This window comes from Peromyscus maniculatus, chromosome 9 (assembly GCF_049852395.1).
Source record: "Peromyscus maniculatus bairdii isolate BWxNUB_F1_BW_parent chromosome 9, HU_Pman_BW_mat_3.1, whole genome shotgun sequence".
Lineage (NCBI taxonomy): Eukaryota > Metazoa > Chordata > Mammalia > Rodentia > Cricetidae > Peromyscus > Peromyscus maniculatus.
The window spans coordinates 100,906,893-100,927,663 of record NC_134860.1 but is presented as its reverse complement, the minus strand read 5'-3'; the positions used below and the strand labels follow the sequence as shown (position 1 = coordinate 100,927,663).

At 36.3% G+C, this 20,771-nt stretch overlaps 1 protein-coding gene across 31 annotated transcripts in view; it reads left to right on the top strand.

The window, feature by feature from the left end:
- The window catches only part of Mycbp2 (MYC binding protein 2), a 245,859-nt gene that overhangs the window by 37,841 nt on the left and 187,247 nt on the right, over positions 1-20,771 (top strand). For all 31 annotated transcript variants that reach the window (XM_076545493.1, XM_076545490.1, XM_076545488.1 and 28 more), the window contains exons 3-8: positions 4,787-5,002; positions 11,553-11,706; positions 16,810-17,006; positions 17,761-18,003; positions 18,222-18,293; positions 20,102-20,198. In XM_076545493.1, coding sequence (XP_076401608.1) covers positions 4,787-5,002; positions 11,553-11,706; positions 16,810-17,006; positions 17,761-18,003; positions 18,222-18,293; positions 20,102-20,198 — 979 coding nt within the window. The remainder of the gene's footprint in view (positions 1-4,786; positions 5,003-11,552; positions 11,707-16,809; positions 17,007-17,760; positions 18,004-18,221; positions 18,294-20,101; positions 20,199-20,771) is intronic.

Here is a 20,771-nt window from a genome sequence, read left to right as displayed (position 1 = left end):
TGCTGATTTCTGGGTTTGTCTTTGTTGAGTGTGTGTTTGTTCCTTAGTTTCTTCTCTGAAATTTCTGAGAGTGTGTTGACTGTGTTGCTGGCCTGCTCTGCTGTGTGTTCACAGGGAATGCTTGCTAGTGTTGAAGGCTGAGATACTGGGATGAGTTGAGGGAAAGAAGATTTGGGAGAGAAGATCTTTGTGATCCCTTGGGGATGAACTCAAAGAGGAAATGATCTCAGCAATGGGTTTCCTGCTGTACAGCGGTGATGAGACTGGGGTATTGGATCTGAGGGAACAGAGAGAAAAGAGAAGGTCTCCTGGCAGCCTTGTTTGCTGGCAGCTGTGACCTGTTGGTTAGAAGCCAGTGCCTGCTGCAGTTGGGGGCTGGGATAAAGTGACTAAGTTGGGGTAGTGAGGTTAGAGGGTGATAGACTGGGATCCCCAGGAGATGTGGGCAAGGGGGAAGGAAAGCTGCACCTTGTGTTCTGTTGTAGTGCTGGGGACAAGACTGGGGCTGGATTTAGAGGGAGGAGGGAGTGCTGTCTTCAGTTTGCTTATCTGTTTCCTTACAGAGCTGAAGATGAGACTCTACTTGTTTTTTTCTTATAGAAGCTTTAGAAGAACAAGTTTTTATTCATCTAATTAATTAGTATTTTCTTGTATGATTCATATATGTTGTGCCCTAAGAAGTGTTGGTCTACACTAAAGTTGCAGAAATCATATTTTTTAGATTTTGTCCAAAGATTTAGAATTTTGTCTGATACTCTTAGGTGGTGGTGTTCATTTTCTTACTCTTAGACTCTGTTTTTTTGGGGCCCTCCACCCAGCTCCCTAATTAATCACACATGGAGGATTATTCTTAATTATAAATGCCTGGCATTATCTGGCTTGTTTCTTGCCAGCTTTTCTTAACTTTAAAGTATCCCATCTATCTTTTGCCTCTGAGCTTTTTCCTTTTCTTCTTTATATCTTACTTTCACTCTTACTCTGTGGCTGGCTGTGTGACTGGGTGGCTGGCCCCTAGCATCCTCCTCTCCTTCTTCTCTTGCTCTTTCTTCTTTTTTCTCCCAGATTTCTCCTTCTGTATATTCTCTCAGCCCACCAGCCCTGCCTATTCTTTGTTCTGCCTAGCTTTTGGCTGTTCCGCTCTATTAAACCATCAGGTGTTTTAGACAGGCAAAGTAACACAGCTTCACAGAGTTAAACATATGCAACATAAAAAGAATCCAATACATCTTTGCATCATTAAACAAATGTTCCATAGCATAAACACATGTAACACATCTTAAAATAATATTGTTTCAAGTTAATTTTGAAATGTTAACCTTCAAGTTTTTCTCATTATTATCTGATTGATCTGGCTCCATTTGTTAAAATGGTTTCACTTATTTACTTTTCCACTGAAGTATCTTATAAAAGAGCCAGTTAATTATATTTATTTTGGGTATAAAGTTGATCTGTGTGTCTTTATGTTAATACCATACTCTAGCGTTATTTTCTGAGTCTTAGAATTGGGCAGTATGTTTTCTAAGATTTTGTCTTTTTCTAAAATTTCTGTAGCTGTTGCTACAGATAGATAGTTCAGATATTAAATAACCCCCACCTCCAAAACCCACATTTTAGAGAGTTGATCCCCAGGGTGAGACTCTTCAGTGGTAGAACTTTTGAGAAGTGCATACTACCAAGAGGTCCTTAAATCCCTAGAGATGTGCCCCTTCAAGTGGATTGTGGGGCCCTCACTCTATTATCTTTATCTTTTTGGCTTCCCAATAATGGGTGATGCTGCCCTGTGCTGCCATGGTACACAGCCTTGCCAATGGCCTCCAAAGCAAGGGGAGCAGATGATCATAGAACAGAACTTCAAAACAGCAAATCAAAGTCAACCTTTTCTATCCCTAAGTTGATTAGAGTGGTAGAAATATGCAAAAACAGCTGTCTTCTGTCCCTTATATTTCATGTAAGTATTGTGGTGATCCTTGTTGATTCTTTTATTAGAACCCTTAATCATTTTATTGATGCTACATTTAGTCTGGCTTTATGAGATTTGTCATTTTAATGGTGTATAATTCCTCAATCCATGAACATGATATAAATGTTGATCCATTTATTTAAACCTTTTGTTTGGTTGTTTTTTGTTTTTGTTTTGTTTTGTTTCTCTGTGAAGTCCCGTCTGTCCTAAATCTTGCTCGGAGGACCACACTGGCTTCGAACTGAGAGATCAGCCTGAGTGCTGGGATTAAAGGTGTGCACCACTGCTGCCTGGCTTTAAGTCTTATTTAATTTCACTCAATAACATTTTTTTGTTTTTAGTACATAAAGGTCATATACATTTTATTACATTTATTTGTAATTATTTTGTTTTTGATGCTGTTTTAGATGCTATAACTTTAAAAATTAATTTGTGTTGAGATCATTGTAGTGTGAAAACACTTCTTATATTTATTTCACAGATATCCTTTAAGCCCTTCATTCATTTTTCCCTATTTTTAACATTCTGTATAACTAGTTTGTAAACAGTAATTTCATGTTAGTGCACTCTACCATCTTATTCTGATGTCACCAGGTGTGTGTGTGTGTGTGTGTGTGTGTGTGTGTGTGTGTGTGTGTGTGTCTGTGTGTCTGTGTGTCTGTGTACATGTTCATAGGACTATTAGATGTCATCCTCTAGCTAGTTGTCTCCATCTTATTCTGTTGGAAAGCATCTTTCAATGAACCTGAAGTCTCCTGATTCAGCCAAACTGGCTGGCCAGCAAGCTCCTGTGACACTACCGTCACCACCTTTCTGGGACAAAGGTCACCATACTCATCATACTCATCAGCTCTTTTTTTGTGGGTTCCTGTGGGTAGAATGGAGTTCCTCATGTTGACATGTAAGGCTCTGTTTACTAAGTCATCTCCCTGGTTTTATATATGCTTATTAGTATGCATCTAGTTCTGTGTAATTTGGTTACTTCTGTGATTGTTATCATAGGATACAGAACGGTTTCATCTTAGGAGTCCCTTTTACTATCCCTTATTCTCTACATGTCACCGTCATCTTAGCTTCACATAGCTACAGATCTGTTCTTCATCCCCAAAGTCTTGCTATTTCAAGTATATTCCTTAAATGTGCTATATTTAAACTTACAGGATTGGCTTTTAAAAAAACTTGATGTAATTTCTTTGAGTTCATCTAACTTGTCACACATATTAATAGTTCATTTCTTTTCTATTGCTGATTAGTCATATCCCAGTATGGCTGTACTACAGTTTAGCAATGTACACAGTAAAAAGATATCTGGGTTATTTTTAATTTGGTGCTAATTTTGAATAAATCTATGAAATTTTACTTGCTGGTTTTTGTGTGAGCATAGGTTTTTGTTGTATTGCTGACAAATGAAATTACTGGATTATATTGTAGGGACATGTTTAGTTTTGTAAGAAATGTAATTTTTCCAGAGTGGCCATATCATTATTACTTACCTACTGGCATTGTAATTAACTGTATCTTTCTCCATTTTTCAGGGTTGGCACTGTTGGTATTTTAGGGATTCTGGTGGCTGTGTACTATATCTCATTTTCATTTACATCTTGTAAGCCCTAATGATGCTGATGCTGTGCTTATTTATAAACCTCCTCTGTGTCTTCATCAGTGTTATATCTGTTCATCTCTGTTCACTATTTACTAATGGAACTCTCTTTTGTTTGTTTTACTGTTGAGATTTGAGACTACTGTGTATGTTCTGATACTTACTAGTCTTTCGTGAATACATATTTTGCAGATGTTTTTCCCTGTCAGAGACTTCAATTCTATTCTTTTTAAAGTGGCATTAATGTTTTTTAGATTTATTTATTTTAGTATTTTAGTATTATTTTAGTGTTTGTCTGCAGGTATGTATGTGGGTGCTGGGAATCAAACCCACAAGAGTAGCAAGTGCTTTTAACCACCGAGCCAATGCACTCTCCAGCCCCTAAACGGCATTTTTGTTCATTTTTCACATATGGATGATGCTTATTTTATACTTTGTGTACTGTTATTTTGCTACGCTTGTATATTATTTCTAGTAGCTTTTTAAAAAATTGTCTACATGGCTCAGGAAATAAATATATTGCTAGAAGATGCTTTTCTCTTAGCCATTTTTATCAGGTTATTGCATTAGGAAAGGAATAACACTGAGTTGAATTCCTGAGAGCATTTGCCTTGTTTACAATCTTGGGAGCAAGTCATTCTATTGCCATATCTGATAAGAATATGCCATAGTTACCCTTTGTCTAGTTGAGAAAATTTCTTTCCATTACTGATTTGCTGTGACTTTTTCTTTTTTAATTGTATATTGGTAGTGGGCTTTGGGCAAATGCTTTTACCTTTTTCATTTATAGCAACTATGTTTACTACTTTATTACATTTGTTCTTTTCGGGGAGTTATACTGATTGCTTTCCTAGTGTTGTATCAACATTGTTTCTGGATTAAATACTAGTCATGTATTACTTTTAATATATTGTTAATATATTTATGCTTGCTTTATGCTTACTATTTTTAATATTTTGAAAACGATGTTCCCAAGTTACATGCTGATTTAACTTTAACATATTTCTTATTTAAAGAGATATTGTCTCTTGCCCTTTCCCAATTCTTTATAGAAGAAGAATTTTCACACTAAGTATTTTGGTACTTTAAATATACTTTTATTTATCTAAGATAAATTGTTTTTTTTTTTACTTATGTGAGATAAGTTTAATCTGTCTATACTATTTTTTTTACAATGAAATAACTGAAAAGAGTGTGAAACAGAAATGTTCTCTTTTATGTTTCAGTCTGAAAACTTGGAGAATACAGTAATTATACCAGATATCAAACTTCATAGCAATCCCTCTGCCTTCAATATTTACTGTAATGTAAGGCATTGCGTTTTGGAATGGCAGAAAAAGGAAACATCATTGGCAGCTGCATCTAAGAACTCTGTACAGAGTGGAGAATCAGACAGTGATGAGGAAGAAGAATCCAAAGAACCCCCTATCAAGCTGCCAAAGGTAAGCCACTGAATTCTGTTTAGATCCATTACCTACAAGTGTTCTGGTTACTATACATACACATGTATTCCTGAGATACCTTGCTTTTTCTCAAATTGTGCACTAAAAATAACATGGCTTAAGGATAAAAATAGGTTTGAGGTAGACCAGGAAAACTCTATGGGACTTTTAAACTAGCTCACAAAATCAGTAATTGGCAACACAGTGGGATGGACATGGGAAGCACTCAGGGCGGTCAGTCGGTTGTAGCTTGTTAAGAGCGGTTCGTGTACGAAAGCAGTGGCATGGATATGCTTGTGTGGAAGCATGGAACAGTGGCAGGTGGAGGAGGAGCTCTGAGCTGGTAACCTTCCATTTAGATGCCATAACAGGAAGTACAGTCTGTTAGAAGCCAGGAGCTATAGTGTACCCCGTTGAGAGCAAGCCCTGGAAACAGGCATATACTTAAATTTTTCTTGAAATAGAACTGGAAAGTTCCTTAGCAGCAGCTAAGTTGAAAGCTTTTTTTTTTCTTATCTGTTTAATCTTATAACTGTACTCTTGCTATTCTGCTCACTTGGCCTAGGGGAACAATCAGATGAGAAACACTTCAGTCCATACTGTTCTGATGTCACTTCCTGTTACCAGAAGCATATAGACTATTTCATATTATAGCTGAATAAACTATTCTTAAAGTACTTTGTTCTAAGTATTGGCTTACTTTATGACTAATTTTATCACACATTTATATGTGTGTATATATATATATGTATGTATATTCAGTATAGGAAATATAGTCTGTCTTTTCTTCCATCTTTCTCTTCCTCTCTTTCTGTTTTTTTTCTTTTTTTTTATAGCAATGAGGATCAAATCCAGATTCTTGTAATCCAACACCATTGCTGTTCATGACTTACATCATCAGCCCTAGAGTTATTACATTATTCCTAACAAAAATGAGAAAAATACAAACATTTAAAAATGATACCTCTATGTGTGATTCATGTGTATTATTTTCTTATAAATTAACTTAAAATTCTTTTATCAAAAATGATTCATAAATTGGTGCTTTAAAACTGTCTTCAAAACTTAGTTACATCCCCACATCTATTCATAGAATATCTTTTATATAGTTATACATGGAATACCTTACTTGAATTCTCAGGACAGATGAAACTCAGGCTCCCAGGCTTGCATGGTTTGTGGTGGCTCTTCCTGCGTATGCATTGTCCTGGACTGTGTTGGTGGGTCCATCACGAATCAGCAGATGACTTGCATTCTGTTCCATAAGTGAAGGCTTTGTGACCTTCATTGCTTTCTGATAGCCTTCTTAGAGTGTCTGTATGTCTTTCCTTTCTTTTTTCCTTTCCCCTGAAGTCTTTACCTGTAGCTTCTCTCCCAGCATCTTCTTATAACCTAAAATGAACATGCACATCTCTTCCCTCCTGAAGGTGTAGATCATGGTCTCTTAATTGTGATTTCTTATGCTTAATTATGGAAGATTAAAAATAGTAGGATAACCACTAGAGAATTTGTGTTGTATACTTTTTGTAATAATAATACACTGTTGGGGGAAGGTTATACTACATTGTGGTAATCATGGTGATTAAATTCAATATTGGAAGGGAAATCAGAAGTTCAGAGAAATCGTTCATAGGAAAATTCAGATGTTGAATAATATACCAAAATCTAGATTAGAAAATACCACATAATTAGGCAAAAATGATTATTAAACTATTTCAAAAACAGTAGAATAAGTGAGTAGTGGAGAAAGAATCAGGCATTTTAAACATTTTTCTAGCATAATTAGCAGGATCTAAAAGAAATCTTAAAAGAAACAAACCCCAAAATAATGAATACAGTATTTTCCACCATATGCTTGCTTTCTCAAAACAGGGAATAATGGTTAAAAACAAGAGTTATGAAGCCACATTGATTAAACTGAAACACCATTAAAATTGCTAGCTATTTAATACTAGGTAAATGGGTGCCTCTACTTTATCATCTATAAATTGAGAGTATTATATACTTTGTAGGGTTGCAGTCAGGATTAAGTGTGAGTTAATGATGTGTCCTTAAGAGAATAGTACCCAGCACATATCAAGTCCTCAGTAAATGAGAACTATAGTTACAAATGTCAGGTTAGGGTCAAACAATAGAGTGTATAGGTATATTTGATTTTTAGGTACTTCCCAATGTATCCTATAACTTAGTAATAAATATTTCATATTGCAAGGAAATGAAGCTTCTAGAAACTTGATGTGATCCTATAATGAAAGAGAGATGAAGACAGAGGAAGAAGGAGTAAGGTGCCCATATGTGGTAATCACAGTGCCTTATGGGTGATGTCATGAGCATTTCAGGTGACAGGCTTCAGTAGCCCTTAGCATCACCTCAGAACTGACACAGAGCAAGGGCTGAGGCCTGTGTGACATGAGCTGAGGAGAATTTGAAGGCAGGTTTTCTTTCTCCCTTTTCACGTAAATGTTGTGTTCTTCTCCTGTTGTGAGGCTTGAGGCTTTCCTTTTTCTTCTCATCTGAGATTTCTTTCTTCCTATTACTTTTTCTTTCATCTGGTTATGGAAGGTTTTGTATTATTAAGCAGTCTTAAAATCAATTGTAATACTTCCACACTTTTAAAAACTCAGACTGAAATGAGATGCATATTTGTGTCATTAGAAAGCAAAGTATACTGCCTCCCTTTTCAGATGGCTTCTATAGAGCAAATAGTAGTATTTACAAATGACAAAACATTAAACTTAAAAGGGAAGAAGAGAGGGAAGAGGAGGCATCAGAGGGAGAAAAAGAAGAATTTGCTTTTCAGAGTATGGATGTCTACACTCCTATTCTCTGTCACATAATGAGCCAGTGCTGGCTATGGACAGTCTTCTTCTCTTCTGTTCACACCCAGAGGGAAAGTGCTCTTTCAACTTTTTCTAATTTGTTTTTTCAAACAGTGTTCTTGATTTAACACTCCTCATTTCCCATTAATTGTTTTTGGCTTTTGTCTATGTAGACTTACTTCTCAAATCTACATTTCTAGTTGGTATCTTTTCTTAAATTTTTAGCCATGCACCGGATGTCTCCTATCTGCTTTAAAGTTAGGTTGGAGAGAGAGATTGAGCACTAAATTTTATGATTATTCTAGCCAGACAATAATCTCCCTCCAGTCTTCCTTTTCCCCATAAATGGATGATGTTGCCACCCAGAAACTTTGAGAATATGCTCATTCTTCCATCTATTCTAGCCTTTGGTAGTCAGCTAATCACTAAATGTTACAGTTTGAATTTGCAATATCACCTGAGCTTTGTAGTACTATTCGGGAAGGTTCTGCATATTGTAGGAGGTAGAGTTCTGATGAAGGAGGTCACTGGAGGTTGCTCCCTCTTCATCGAGTGAACACATCTGTCCTCTACCTGCCAGAGTCTATTCAAGTACATGGAGCCAACCAATCATGGACTGAACCTTCTGAAGCCACTGGACAAAATAAATTCCTTCAAGTTGTTTCCTGTATTTTTTTCACAGCTACGCAATACTTGCCAATATACCAATCCTTATCAATTCTGCTTCTTTAACAATTCTTGTAGTAAAGGTATTGTCACTAAGTATTTCCAACCTTCATTAACACTGCTTAAAAGTACAATAACTACCTACCTGGATACTCTGTCTTCCTTTATCCCCCTTCAGTTAATTTGGCTGAGTAACACATCTAAGAAACTTACGGTCTGATCATAGTCGTTACTTCAAATCTTCAGTATTTTTTACATAGAAGACAACAACTGAATCAGTTAGCTGACACATGAAGCCCTTCATGATCTAACTCCTGCTGCCATCTCTAACCTTACTTCAGTGCTATGTCCTTTCCCCATGTATTCTGTGTTTTCTAATGTATCTAGCACACCCTATAATTTTCAAAACCTAAGACAAATTATTTATTGATTTGTTTTGGTGTCTGTACTAAAGAACACTTTCTTGAGGGAAGGGAAAATATTCCAACTCTTTATTCTCACAACCAAATGCACTGCTGCCTACAAATTCAAAAAGAATTTACTTATTTAAGAACTAAATAAATTAGTCAATGTAAATATATTTTTAAATAAAATATGCAGCAAAACTAGCTTCAAGCATTTTGAGATGAGAAACATGACTCCCACTAGAAAATTACATGGCTTTGAAACTTCTGTATTACAATGAGGAAACATCATATAATGAGCTCCATTCAAAAATGTCAACTCTGAAGAATCCTTGAATTATTGAAATTATGAAAATGCATAATAATAATTGCTAATAGAGTAAGCAGGCTTAAATAAAAGGATATTATAGCCTTCCATTGCCTGAGAAAAGAGATTCACATTTTGATTTTCTCTAATTATATAGGCAGATGGAAATTCTTTTTTCATTTTCTAGTCCATTCCAGCAAAATAAACTTAAACAGGTGAAAAAAATTTATCGGAGTATTTAATGAATTGAAACTGTGTGCATAAACTTGGGTAAACTTAACTATAGTCAAGACCAGAATTTTAGATAACTTCTATAAGACAATCCTTTTACTTATTTTGATTTCTTAGTTATATTTATGCACTTGAGAAACCTTACAAATGACAAAGAACCACAGGAGTTGTCTGCAGTTAATTTTGTCCTTGTGTAACACAAATTCTAAATGGTTTTAATACAAATCTCAGAGCCCGGTATCGGGGTGAAAGCTGAAGGATCAAAGAAGCAGAGCAAGCCCCAGCCACCACCTCCTGCCTCACCAACTCCTCAGCCTGAAAGAGCTCCAGCTGAAAGGGTTTCAGCCAAAGGAGCCTCTAGCTGAAAGGGACGCTTCTGCTGAGAAGCCTTTAATTCCAGTCTCCTCATGCCTTATATACCTTTTTCCACCTAGCCATTGAAGTACTGATGTGCTTCCCAAGCACTGGGATTAAAGGCGTGTGTGCTTCCCAGTGCTGGGATTAAAGGTGTGTGTGCTACCACTGCCTGGCTCTGTTTTCTCTCCTAGACTGAGTCAATCTCATGTAGTCCAGGGCGGTTTTGAACTCTGGATCTCTGCCTCCCAAGTGCTAGGATTAAAGATATATGCCACCACTGTCTGTCCTCTATGTTTAATATAGTGGCTTATTCTGTTCTCTAATCTTCAGGTAAATTTTATTAGGGTACACAATATATCACCACATCCTTGTCTGAAAAAATCAACTGTCTCTGAATTACAGTAATTTTTAGAACAGGGATAATTAGCTGGTTAGATGAATAATAATTGTATCTCCACATTTGCTTAATGCTAAGCTGAGCACAGGAGATGTTCCTTTTCCATAGATGGATACAGTTTAGTTAGGAAATGAAAATAAATATAGTCAGTTATACTAAATGTAATAAATTCTGTAACAGAAATTTGTATTGGGTAAGAGTTATGTGCATATCTCACTTACCCTCTTAGATTACAAACTCTCAGAAGACAGGGTCTAGTATATCTTCATAAATCCTCTAGTGAGTTGCACAAGGGTGCATTTACATAATATATACATTAATGTAAAAGTTTCAACAGAAAGAATATTAATCTCACTGTTTTTGTCATAGAATTACTGTTTGAAGTGTTTGTATTTCTTTGTCTTATTTTAATTCTTAATGTCACTTCTGTGCATAATTTACCTCATCATGAAGCTATGTCTGGTTCTCAAAATAATGATGTTGGCTAAGAAATTGGATTTTATTGTCTAGTGTTTTATTAGTCTTCCAAAGTTAGCATAGCAGCTCATTGTAACTTTTCTCTTACAATCTTTAACTAAAGATTTACTCCTTTTGCTAAGGAGTGTCAAGGATTTCTTGGTCCAGTGAGTACTATTATAAATAAACTAAAATACCAGTGATATTTTTGCTAAGTAGCCTTCCAGCTCCTTTCATGATCATTGTGCCCAAATGAAGGAGACACTACCTATAAGTAATAACATTAACAATTATACCATCATGGGAAGGACTAAGATGAAATCAGTCTTAAAAGTTGTCTTTGCAGCCAGGTGGTGGTGGCGCACACTTTTAATCCCAGCACTTGGGAGGCAGAGCCAAGCGGATCTCTGTGAGTTCAAGGCCAGCCTGGTCTACACAGTGAGATCCAGGACAGTCATCAAAACTATACAGAGAAACCCTGTCTCAAAAAACAAAACAAAACAAAACAAACAAACAAAAAAGTTGTCTTTGCTGTTTGTGCTATGTTGTTTTATTTTTGGCTATAAGTGCTGTAGCACAGTTACTTGCATACAACCAAATGCACTTTAAATTAACAGAGCCTATTTCTTCTGCATGAATGCCATCTGCTCCTTAGTTCAGGTTTACAAGGTGTTTTCACCATGTCTTGTTATAACTTCACTGTATCCAAACCAATCTTGAAATAATGTCACTAGTTCTTAGCCTATAACATGGTTTTCAAAATCATGTTAAATTAGAAAAAAAAAATGCTGTTTTTTGTTTTCCTATTTAAACATCATAACTTTTTATTTGGTGTTGAGATAACTTGCACAAACTAGATTATAGAAAGTGTTATTCACTTACATATTAGAACTTTTATTTTCATATTAAACAGATCATTGAGGTCGGGCTTTGTGAAGTCTTCGAACTGATCAAGGAGACTCGATTTTCCCATCCATCCCTGTGTCTGAGGAGCCTCCAAGCCTTGCTGAATGTGCTTCAAGGCCAACAGCCAGAAGGCCTCCAATCAGAGCCACCAGAGGTCCTAGGTAAGAGCTTATGCCTAGAGTGAAACACTTAAACTAAACCACATCTCTTAGGAAACATGCATAAGAACAAGAAATGAAGCCTGCATTTGACTGGATATGGAAAAAGCAAGAATTTAACTTGGCTGTTATTTTGCTGTGTTTCAGTAGAGTTATAGTCTAAAGAGTTCTGGTTTATGCAGAGTTGTTTCTTAGTTATTGTAATAGGAGAGAAACAAAACATGAATTCTTGAAATCCCAGAATAACACCCAAACCCTAAAAATCCTCTTAACTTAAATCCCTGTGTCCAAATAGCAAATACGCATCTTTCCTACTTACTTGTTACTCTAGAGGATTTAAAATATAGGGGGGTGGGCAATAAATGTCACAGACCCCAAATAGTAAAATTGATTTCTAAAGAGAGGACATTTCTTTTGTATTCATCAAGCTTTTGACTTAGCAGCAAGTTTCATTATAAAAAGACGTTTCCTTTTCTCTAAGTATATTTAAGTTTTAGCATTGCTTGATTTTCATGTCAAGAACCTATGCTCAGCATATAACCGTCTAAGAAAGATAGGAACTTAGTGCAAATTATGATAGAAATGTAGGCGACATATAACTTTTACTTGGCTTATTGTTTTTCTCTGATGCTAAACCATGGATATCCTGTCAGTCTGAAATTTTCTAGATTATTTCCACAATATAGGAAAATACCCCAAAGCCATAGAGATATGATTCTCAAACATTAACTTGTATCTAAGACATCTGTGACCCAGGTGTGGGGTTTGTCATTCAGTAGGTTTAAGCTGGGACCAAACATTGATACTTTGAATAAATTTCTATGCGATACTGTTACTGGTGACCCAGGGACAACAATGTTGACTGAATTAGATTTTGATTCCATGTTCTCTGTATCTGGCTTCACTGCACTTTTCTTTTGGCTGTTTTTTTGTTTTTTTTGTTTGTTTGTTTGAGACTAAGCCTTGCTGTGTAGCCCAGATTGACCTTGAACTTCATTCCTTCTTCCCTGGCTTCCTAACCATTAGGATTAATAGATATGTATAACTATGCCTTACCTAACTATTTGGATTTTATTAGATCCACATTTTGAAAAGTTAATTATATGTCAGATATTTCTTTCTTTGATTACATATAATGATTTAGTTTTTTGTGTTTAACTTTGTTTTATTTATTGGAGAAGAGAAGATGTCCTGAAAAAATTAAAGGCAGTATATACCTCTCTCCCAAGCTACAGGCACTTAACTGCTGCTACCAAACAAAAGTTAGCACAGGTCAAGAATCAGTTTGGTGGTTCGTGGTTCAGTAGTGTCATTATTCCTGTAATATTGTGTATTTAATGTGATTTGATAAATCCACCCCCACACCTTGTGCTCCATGCTGCTACCACCACTTTTTCCTTTCAACTTCATGTGCTTTTTTTTCTTTTCTTTCATTTTTCTTTATTAAGAAATTTTCTACTCACTCCACATACTATCCACAGATCCCTCCTTCTCCCTCCCCCACCCCCCAGCCCTCTTTCCCAAGTCACACCGCATCCCCACATCTCCCAAATCAAGGTCTCCCATGGGGAGTCAGCAGAGCCCAGCACACTGGGCCTAGGCAGGTCCAAGCCCCTTCCCACTGCACCAAGGCTGTGCAGGGTGTCACACCACAGGCACCGGGTTCCAGAAGTCTGCCCATAGACCAGGGACAGATCCTGATCCCCCTACCTGGGTGCCCCCCAAACAGTTCGAACCAAACAACCGTCTTCCATATCCAGACAAGATGAAGTCTCAATTCTGATTATTTATGCCCCAAATACAAGGGCACCAACATTTGTAAAAGAAACATTACTAGAGCTTAAATTGCACATCAAACCCCATACACTAGTAGTGTGAGACTTCAACACCCCACTCTCACCAATGGACAGGTCTGCCAGACAGACTAAACAGAGAAATAAGGGAACTAACAGACATTATGACTCAAATAGACTTAATAGATATCTACAGAATATTCCACCCTAACACATAAGAATATACCTTCTTTTCAGCAAAATCGACCACATGCTTGGTCACAAAGTAAATCTCAACAGATACAAAAAACTTGAAATAACCTCCTGTGTCTTATCAGACCACATGGCTTAAAGTTACTCTTGAACAACAATAAAAATTACAGAAAGCCTACAATCTCATGGAAACTGAATAATGCCCAATTGAATCACCAATGGGTCAAGGAAGAAATAAAGAAAGAAATTAAAGATTTCTTAGAATTCAATGAATATGAATATACAACTCCGAGACTTATGGGTCACTATGAAAGCAGTGCTAAGAGGAAAATTCATAGCTCTAAATGCCCACATAAAGAAGTTGGAGAAATCTCATGCTAGTGACTTAACAACACAACTGAAATCTCCAGAACAAGAAGAAGCAAACTCACCCAGGAGAAACAGACGCCAGGAATTAATCAAATTGAGGGCTGAAATCAATAAAATAGAAACAAAAGAGAACAATACAAAGAATCAATGAAACAAAGAGTTGGTTCTTTGAGAAAAAACAAGCCCTTATTTGAATTAACCAAAAAGTAGAGAGGGAACATCCAAATTAGCAAAATCAGAGATGAAAAAGGAGACATAACAACAGACAACAAGGAAATCCAGAGAATCATCAGGTCATACTTCAAAAACCTGTACTCCACAAAATTGGAAAATCTGAAAGAAATGGATGATTTTCTGGATAGGTATCCCATACCAAAGTTAAATCAAGACCAGATAAACTATTTAAATAGACCAATAACCCATAAGGAAATAGAAATGGTCATTAATATCTCCCAACCAAAAAAAGCCCAGGACCAGATGGTTTCAGCGCAGAATTCTACCAGATCTTCAAAGAAGAGCTAATGCCAATACTCTTCAAATTGTTCCACACCATAGAAACAGAAGGAACATTGCCAAATTCTTTTTATGAGGCTACAGTTACCCTGATGCCCAAACCACACAAAGATGCAACAAAGAAAGAGAGTTACAGATCATGTGCTTTGTTTTTTAAAGCCCACGTAGTCCACCTAGTGTTGCCAGTGTGCGCATGGGTGTAGGCCATGTAGTGGAGCCGAGGCTCCCTATCAGAGGATGCATCCCTGGAGAAAACTAATTCTCCTCTTCAGCGTCTATCAATTGCCAAAACCTCCTTACTTACGGATGGGATAAAGAGAATTTTTTATATTTGTTTTTCTATTTAATTTAATATTAAAATATATATGCTGAAGTATTCGTTTAAATGTAATAGGATCTTCTGTGCTTGTGCCTTAGTTACTTTCTGACTAAGGAAAGTGTTTCCTTAGCTGACTAAGGAAAGTGTTTATTTGGGTTAGTCCATGAACATCATGACCCAGAGCATGGTAGCAGGAAACCTCAAAGCCTGTCCCCAGTGACACACCTCCTCTAACAAGGCCACACCTCCTAGTCATTCCTAAGCAGTTCCAACAAAAGGGGGCCAGGCATTAATATATATAAGCCTATGGAGGCCATTCTTGTTCAAACTACCACAGCTTGGTATTAAGAAAATATTTAAAAAAAAAAAAAGAAAGAAAGAATTATACTGTTACTTTTGTTGCTGATATTGGCACCAAGTGATTGGACATGTATATAATTACAAATGTGGGCAGATAGCATGGAGAGAGTAGAACTCTGAGGGTCACTACTCTAAAGCTATGACATCAGTAATTTGAAGAATGAATGAGGAGGAACGAACCAGATTGTAAGTATCCAAGGCAGAGAGAACAGTGTCCAGTAAGGCTCTGAGATGGGAAAAAATAACTGGAGAGAGATTCTTAAGACTGGAATATAACTATGAAAGATTGAAGAGCTGAAACATGGTGAGTGGAGGGAGGGTGTGCGGGGCAGTTCGAGAAGGCAACGAGGAAATGATAACAGTGAAAGGGAAAGACAAGAAGTGAGAGGTAAGAAAGACAAGAAAGAAGGAACGGCAAATAAATCACAAAGGGGACGAAGGAGAGAGGACAGAATCAACAAAAGAGTGAGTGTATTTTAAGCAGAAAACTAGACTTTTGGTTTGAAAATTCTATGGCTCTAAGTGGATGAAAAGGAATGGTAAAAGTTAATTTATGAACCATTTTTTTTTTGTGGTAGCTCAGTTAATCACTGGTAGTAAATACCATCGATTGGCATGATAGTGGTAAAATAAAGAAAATTGAAGAATTAATTGGGAAGAAAATACACAGCTTCATTTGGGATTAGGAAGGTGAAGAATTGATAGTTCTTTGAATTCCTGAATGAATCACAAAATCTTCCAGTTTTCAGAGAATTGCAAAGTATTGATTCTCTCTCTTGCTTTCTTCCTTCCTGCTCCTCTGTCCTTCCAGGGTTTTCTTTCAGTCTGACTCATCTTTTCACTCTCTTTATTTCCCCTTCTAAGAGTCTCAGTTCCCCTTTCCCTTTCTGCTGCAGAAATGCCCAGGCAGCATTTGATTCTGTCTCAGCTGGTGCTGAGGTGACTTGGTGTGTTCTCTTGTTACCTTTGTCACTAAGGAGCTGAGAATAAGGGAAGCTCTTTCCATCTGTCTGGGTCTCAGCTGCATGACCTGTTAAAGGAGGAAGATATTTGTCCTGTGACCTTGGAGATTCTTTAAGAGAAATGAATTATGTGCCCCTCTATTACTGTGAGATGTTATTATGTTAATTATAAAGGTTTATATTACAATTACAGCGTTTTTCTTATTGCTTTATAAATATGCCCATGTGGTCCAAATAGAAGTGCATACTCTTTCTACCCTGAAGGTACAGTTAGTAGTCTTGACTTGAAGGACAAGGTTGTTAAAGGATAAGCTATAACTTTAAGGGTGAGTTCCTTGTATAGGCAAGATTATTTTATATGACCTTAGACAAATTTTATTACTTCAAGTATGAAAGTAAAGGGTAGAACTAAATGTTTTTTGATCCCTTGTTATATAAATGCTTTAATTTTGAAGGGGGTTAACTAAACAAAAACTAGTGCAAAGTAATAGTCCTAAGTGCTATAAATTTTATATATAGTGAAACAAGATGTAATAAGTATGCGTATTTAATGCTCTTCAACTCAGATGACTGTACCTGAACCGTGTTTTGTCCACAGAGTCTCTCTTCCAGCTCCTTTTGGAGATTACTGTGCGGAGCACTGGGATGAATGACAGCGCAGGGCAGTCCCTCACAGCACTCTCCTGTGCTTGCCTCTTCAGTCTGGTGGCTTCTTGGGGAGAGACAGGAAGGACACTCCAGGCCATCTCTGCTATACTAACCAACAATGGTAGTCATGCTTGCCAAACTATTCAGGTATTTCATATTTTTAGATGTGAAGAAATTTAGAAGATGCCAAGTTGCGCTTTTCTTCATTCTGTCAGTAGAAATTCTCTGCCTTTTTAAATTATATAGTCTTTTGATCTCTGTGGTTGATGTACAAATAATGCACATCATTTGATTGAAGCCATGTGTGTGTCTAGTTCAGTATCATAAAAATAACAAATACATTTTGGCAAAAGCTCCAAATATTTAAACTATGATTAATGAGTACAATATAAGAAGTAGTCACACTAGGAAAAAAATAAAATTGAGCTCAAGGAGGTAAAATATCAAATAACTAAAATTGAAAATTGAAGGCAGTTTAAATAATGGTAGTATGGTTGAATATACAAATAGTGAGCTAAAGATAAAAGAGAAGGAAATTATACAGAATACAGCAGAGAAAGAGAAAATAAGAACTGTGAATCTCTATAATAATAAGGTAGTATATAATAAAACAGAATATTTTACCATGGTCTGCATTTCACAAAGTAATGATAGATCATAAAGACGGAAAATAAGGTGTACTAGCTAAGATTTTATACAAGTGAGTAACAGAATCCTTAAGGAAGTCCAGTTTGCTTGAGGTTTACTTCTTATAGATGAACTTTCAGTTTGTACCTTTGCAAGCCTGCCTAACATCAGCCAGTCTTTATGACTTACTTTACCATAAATAATATGTCTGTTTTGCCTGTTTTGTGTTTGTAAACAATTTAAAGTGTCTTTTTATTTCTTCTCTTTTGAATAGGTGCCAATGATACTAAATTCACTACAGAGGAGTGTACAGGCAGTTTTGGTTGGAAAGATTCAAATCCAGGACTGGTTCAGCAATGGCATTAAGAAAGCAGCTCTGATGCACAAATGGCCATTAAAAGAAATAGCTGTTGATGAAGATGACCAATGTTTGCTTCAGAATGATGGATTTTTTCTTTATCTGTTATGCAAGGATGGATTATATAAAATAGGCTCTGGATACAGTGGAACAGTTAGGGTAATATGATTCCATACAGTTTTTCATTATAACATTAATAACTGTATCTCAGTAATTGAGTTATGTCCTGTTTCTAATCCCTTTAGTACTGTCTAATTTTAATTCTTACCTGAAAATTATAATTGAAGTATATACATTAAATATTACTCATAATTTTATTACTTTTATTGGTTATGAAGTATTATTCTGTTCATAAACAAATTTTTCTTATTTTACAGGGCCATATATATAATTCTACATCCCGTATCAGAAACAGAAAAGAAAAAAAGTCCTGGTTAGGGTATGCCCAGGTAGGAGAATGTTCTTAATAAATGAAATTATCTTGCCTTTTAAACCATATGGCTCATGCTCATTGAATGAATTTATACAGGAATGGTGTATTTTTAGTAATATGGCTAGGTAACAGTACAGAGCAGGGTGAAGAATGTGGACTCAGAATCATAGGTGGTACAACTGCAAGTCTGACTCTGCCTTAGTAGCTGAGTGACTTATGGCAAGTCAGTTTACTTAGCTCTGTTATTTACCTTTAAAGGGAGATTGAAATTACCTTCTTTGGAGTGCTCCTTTAAGCAAATCTGGGGATAAGAATCAAAGACCACCTTTTTCATTAGCAAATCTGAATTGAAAATGAATAAGTGACCGAGACCAAATTAGGACTCCATAAACTCTTCCATTCTATGTGTAGATCCTGTTCCTTCTAGGAAACACTTTTGGCCTGCCCCAGGGGACAGACCTAGACATGCATACAAAAACTCATAGAACAATGAAAACAGTAAGCCCTATCTGTGGTGCTTTCTGAATGCTGTGATCTCATCTGCAATCAACACAGTGTGCTCTTACTATTTCAGCATCAGATACAGTCACTCTCCTCTCGTCAAGAAAAGTAAATGAAAGATGGAAAGAAAGAGTCAGAAATACATATTCTGTTGTTTCCCTGTCTGTAAGACAGAGCACAGGTTCCCTTTGGGAAGGATAAATAGTAAAAATTTCCCTATACATCATGGCTTCTTGAGCTAATAGGATCTGTTGTCAGCATGAAATGGTAACAGGAATTTGAAAGTACTTTGAAAACTAAAGAAGTTGTTATATTGTCTTAGTTTCTGTTCAGTTGCTGTGAATAGACACTATGGCCAAGGAAACTTATAAAGGAAAACATTTAATTAGGGGTTTCCTTACAGTTTCAGAGGGCTAGTACTTGGCAATCATGGTGGACAGTGTGGTGGCTGGCAGAAATGGTGCTGGAGCAATAGCTAAGGATTCACATATGATCCTCAAGTTGGAGGCAGAAACAGTGAGAGTGAGAACAAGATGAGGAGAAAGGAGGGAGAAGGGAATGAAGGAAGCTAGAGAGAGGGAGGGAGAGACAGTGAGAGAGAGAGAAGAGAGAGAGAGAAGAGAGAGAGAAGAGAGAGAGAGAGAGAGAGAGAGAGAGAGAGAGAGAGAGAGAGAGAGCGAGCACAAGAGCACACACTCAAGGGCATTGATGTGGGCTTTTAAAAACTCAAAGCCTACCCCCAGTGACACACCACCTGCAACAAGGACACATCTACTAATCCTTACCAAACAGTTCCACAACTAGAGACCAGGCATCCAAACATGAGCTTCTGGGGGCCATTCTCATTCAAGTCACCACATATATAAAGAATTATCCTGCTAAGTTTATTATTGAGGTATTTTGAAAATTTAAATATTAAAGTAATTGTCTTTTAAAACCCAGTGTGCTTAAAAATATCTCATCAGTTTATACTTATGTTTTATCTAGGAAATGATGTCATGGACAATATATTAGTTCTGAGAGTTGGAGTTTATTTTGTGTGGGTGTGCGTGTGCACATGCCTGTATATGTGGTATATGGGAGTGTATGCATGTGGCATGTGCATGTGCAGGCCAGAGGTTGACCTTAAGTTCTTCCTCAATTGCCCTCCATCTAAAGTAGATGCCTGTTCTTAAATTTAATCTTTTATATAACTTATATAGTATTATTGATTTATTGTACATCAACAAAATATAATACAGGAACATAACAGCTGCTTTTTCTCTTAGGAATGAAAGCATCTTAAAAATTTACGTATATATCATAAAATTTTTTTATTATCAGGGTTATTTATTATATCGAGATGTGAATAACCATAGTATGACAGCCATAAGAATAAGCCCTGAAACACTGGAACAAGATGGTACTGTAGTATTACCAGGTATGTTTTAACTAGTCATATTTTTCTTCATAAGTAGTTTTAGGAAACATGTGTATTAGTATGTTTAAACATTTAATGGTAATTAGCAAAGAATAACCCTTGATTAAAAATGAATTTTTAAATATTGTGACATGTAAACCATTTTATAACCTACAATAAATGAATACATACGCAGATACTAGACATCAGAAAAAAGTACAATGAGTTCAATATTTATTTCTGAATTTACACTCATGTACCGGCTTTAACACTTGCCCTTACCCATTAAGACTTTTTATTTGCTCAGTTAACAGGTAATATTATTTTGTTGCTTTGACTAGAACCCCAACGTTAACTCTCAACTTGCCCAGTACAAGAGAAATTCTGGTTATTTATCACCTTACCATTGCACTAGGGTTTTTCTCTGTCTTAGAGGACTTCCCAGTGATAGTGCTTAAGATGTTCAGGAAATTGTTAACATTCTATTCTGCATACTTTTCACTAAAACTCTGATACCAAGACTTTGGGCATACTTCATTCTGCCATGGTGCAACAGGCTGCCTGAATTCTGAGTAATTAGTTCCAGATTTTCTG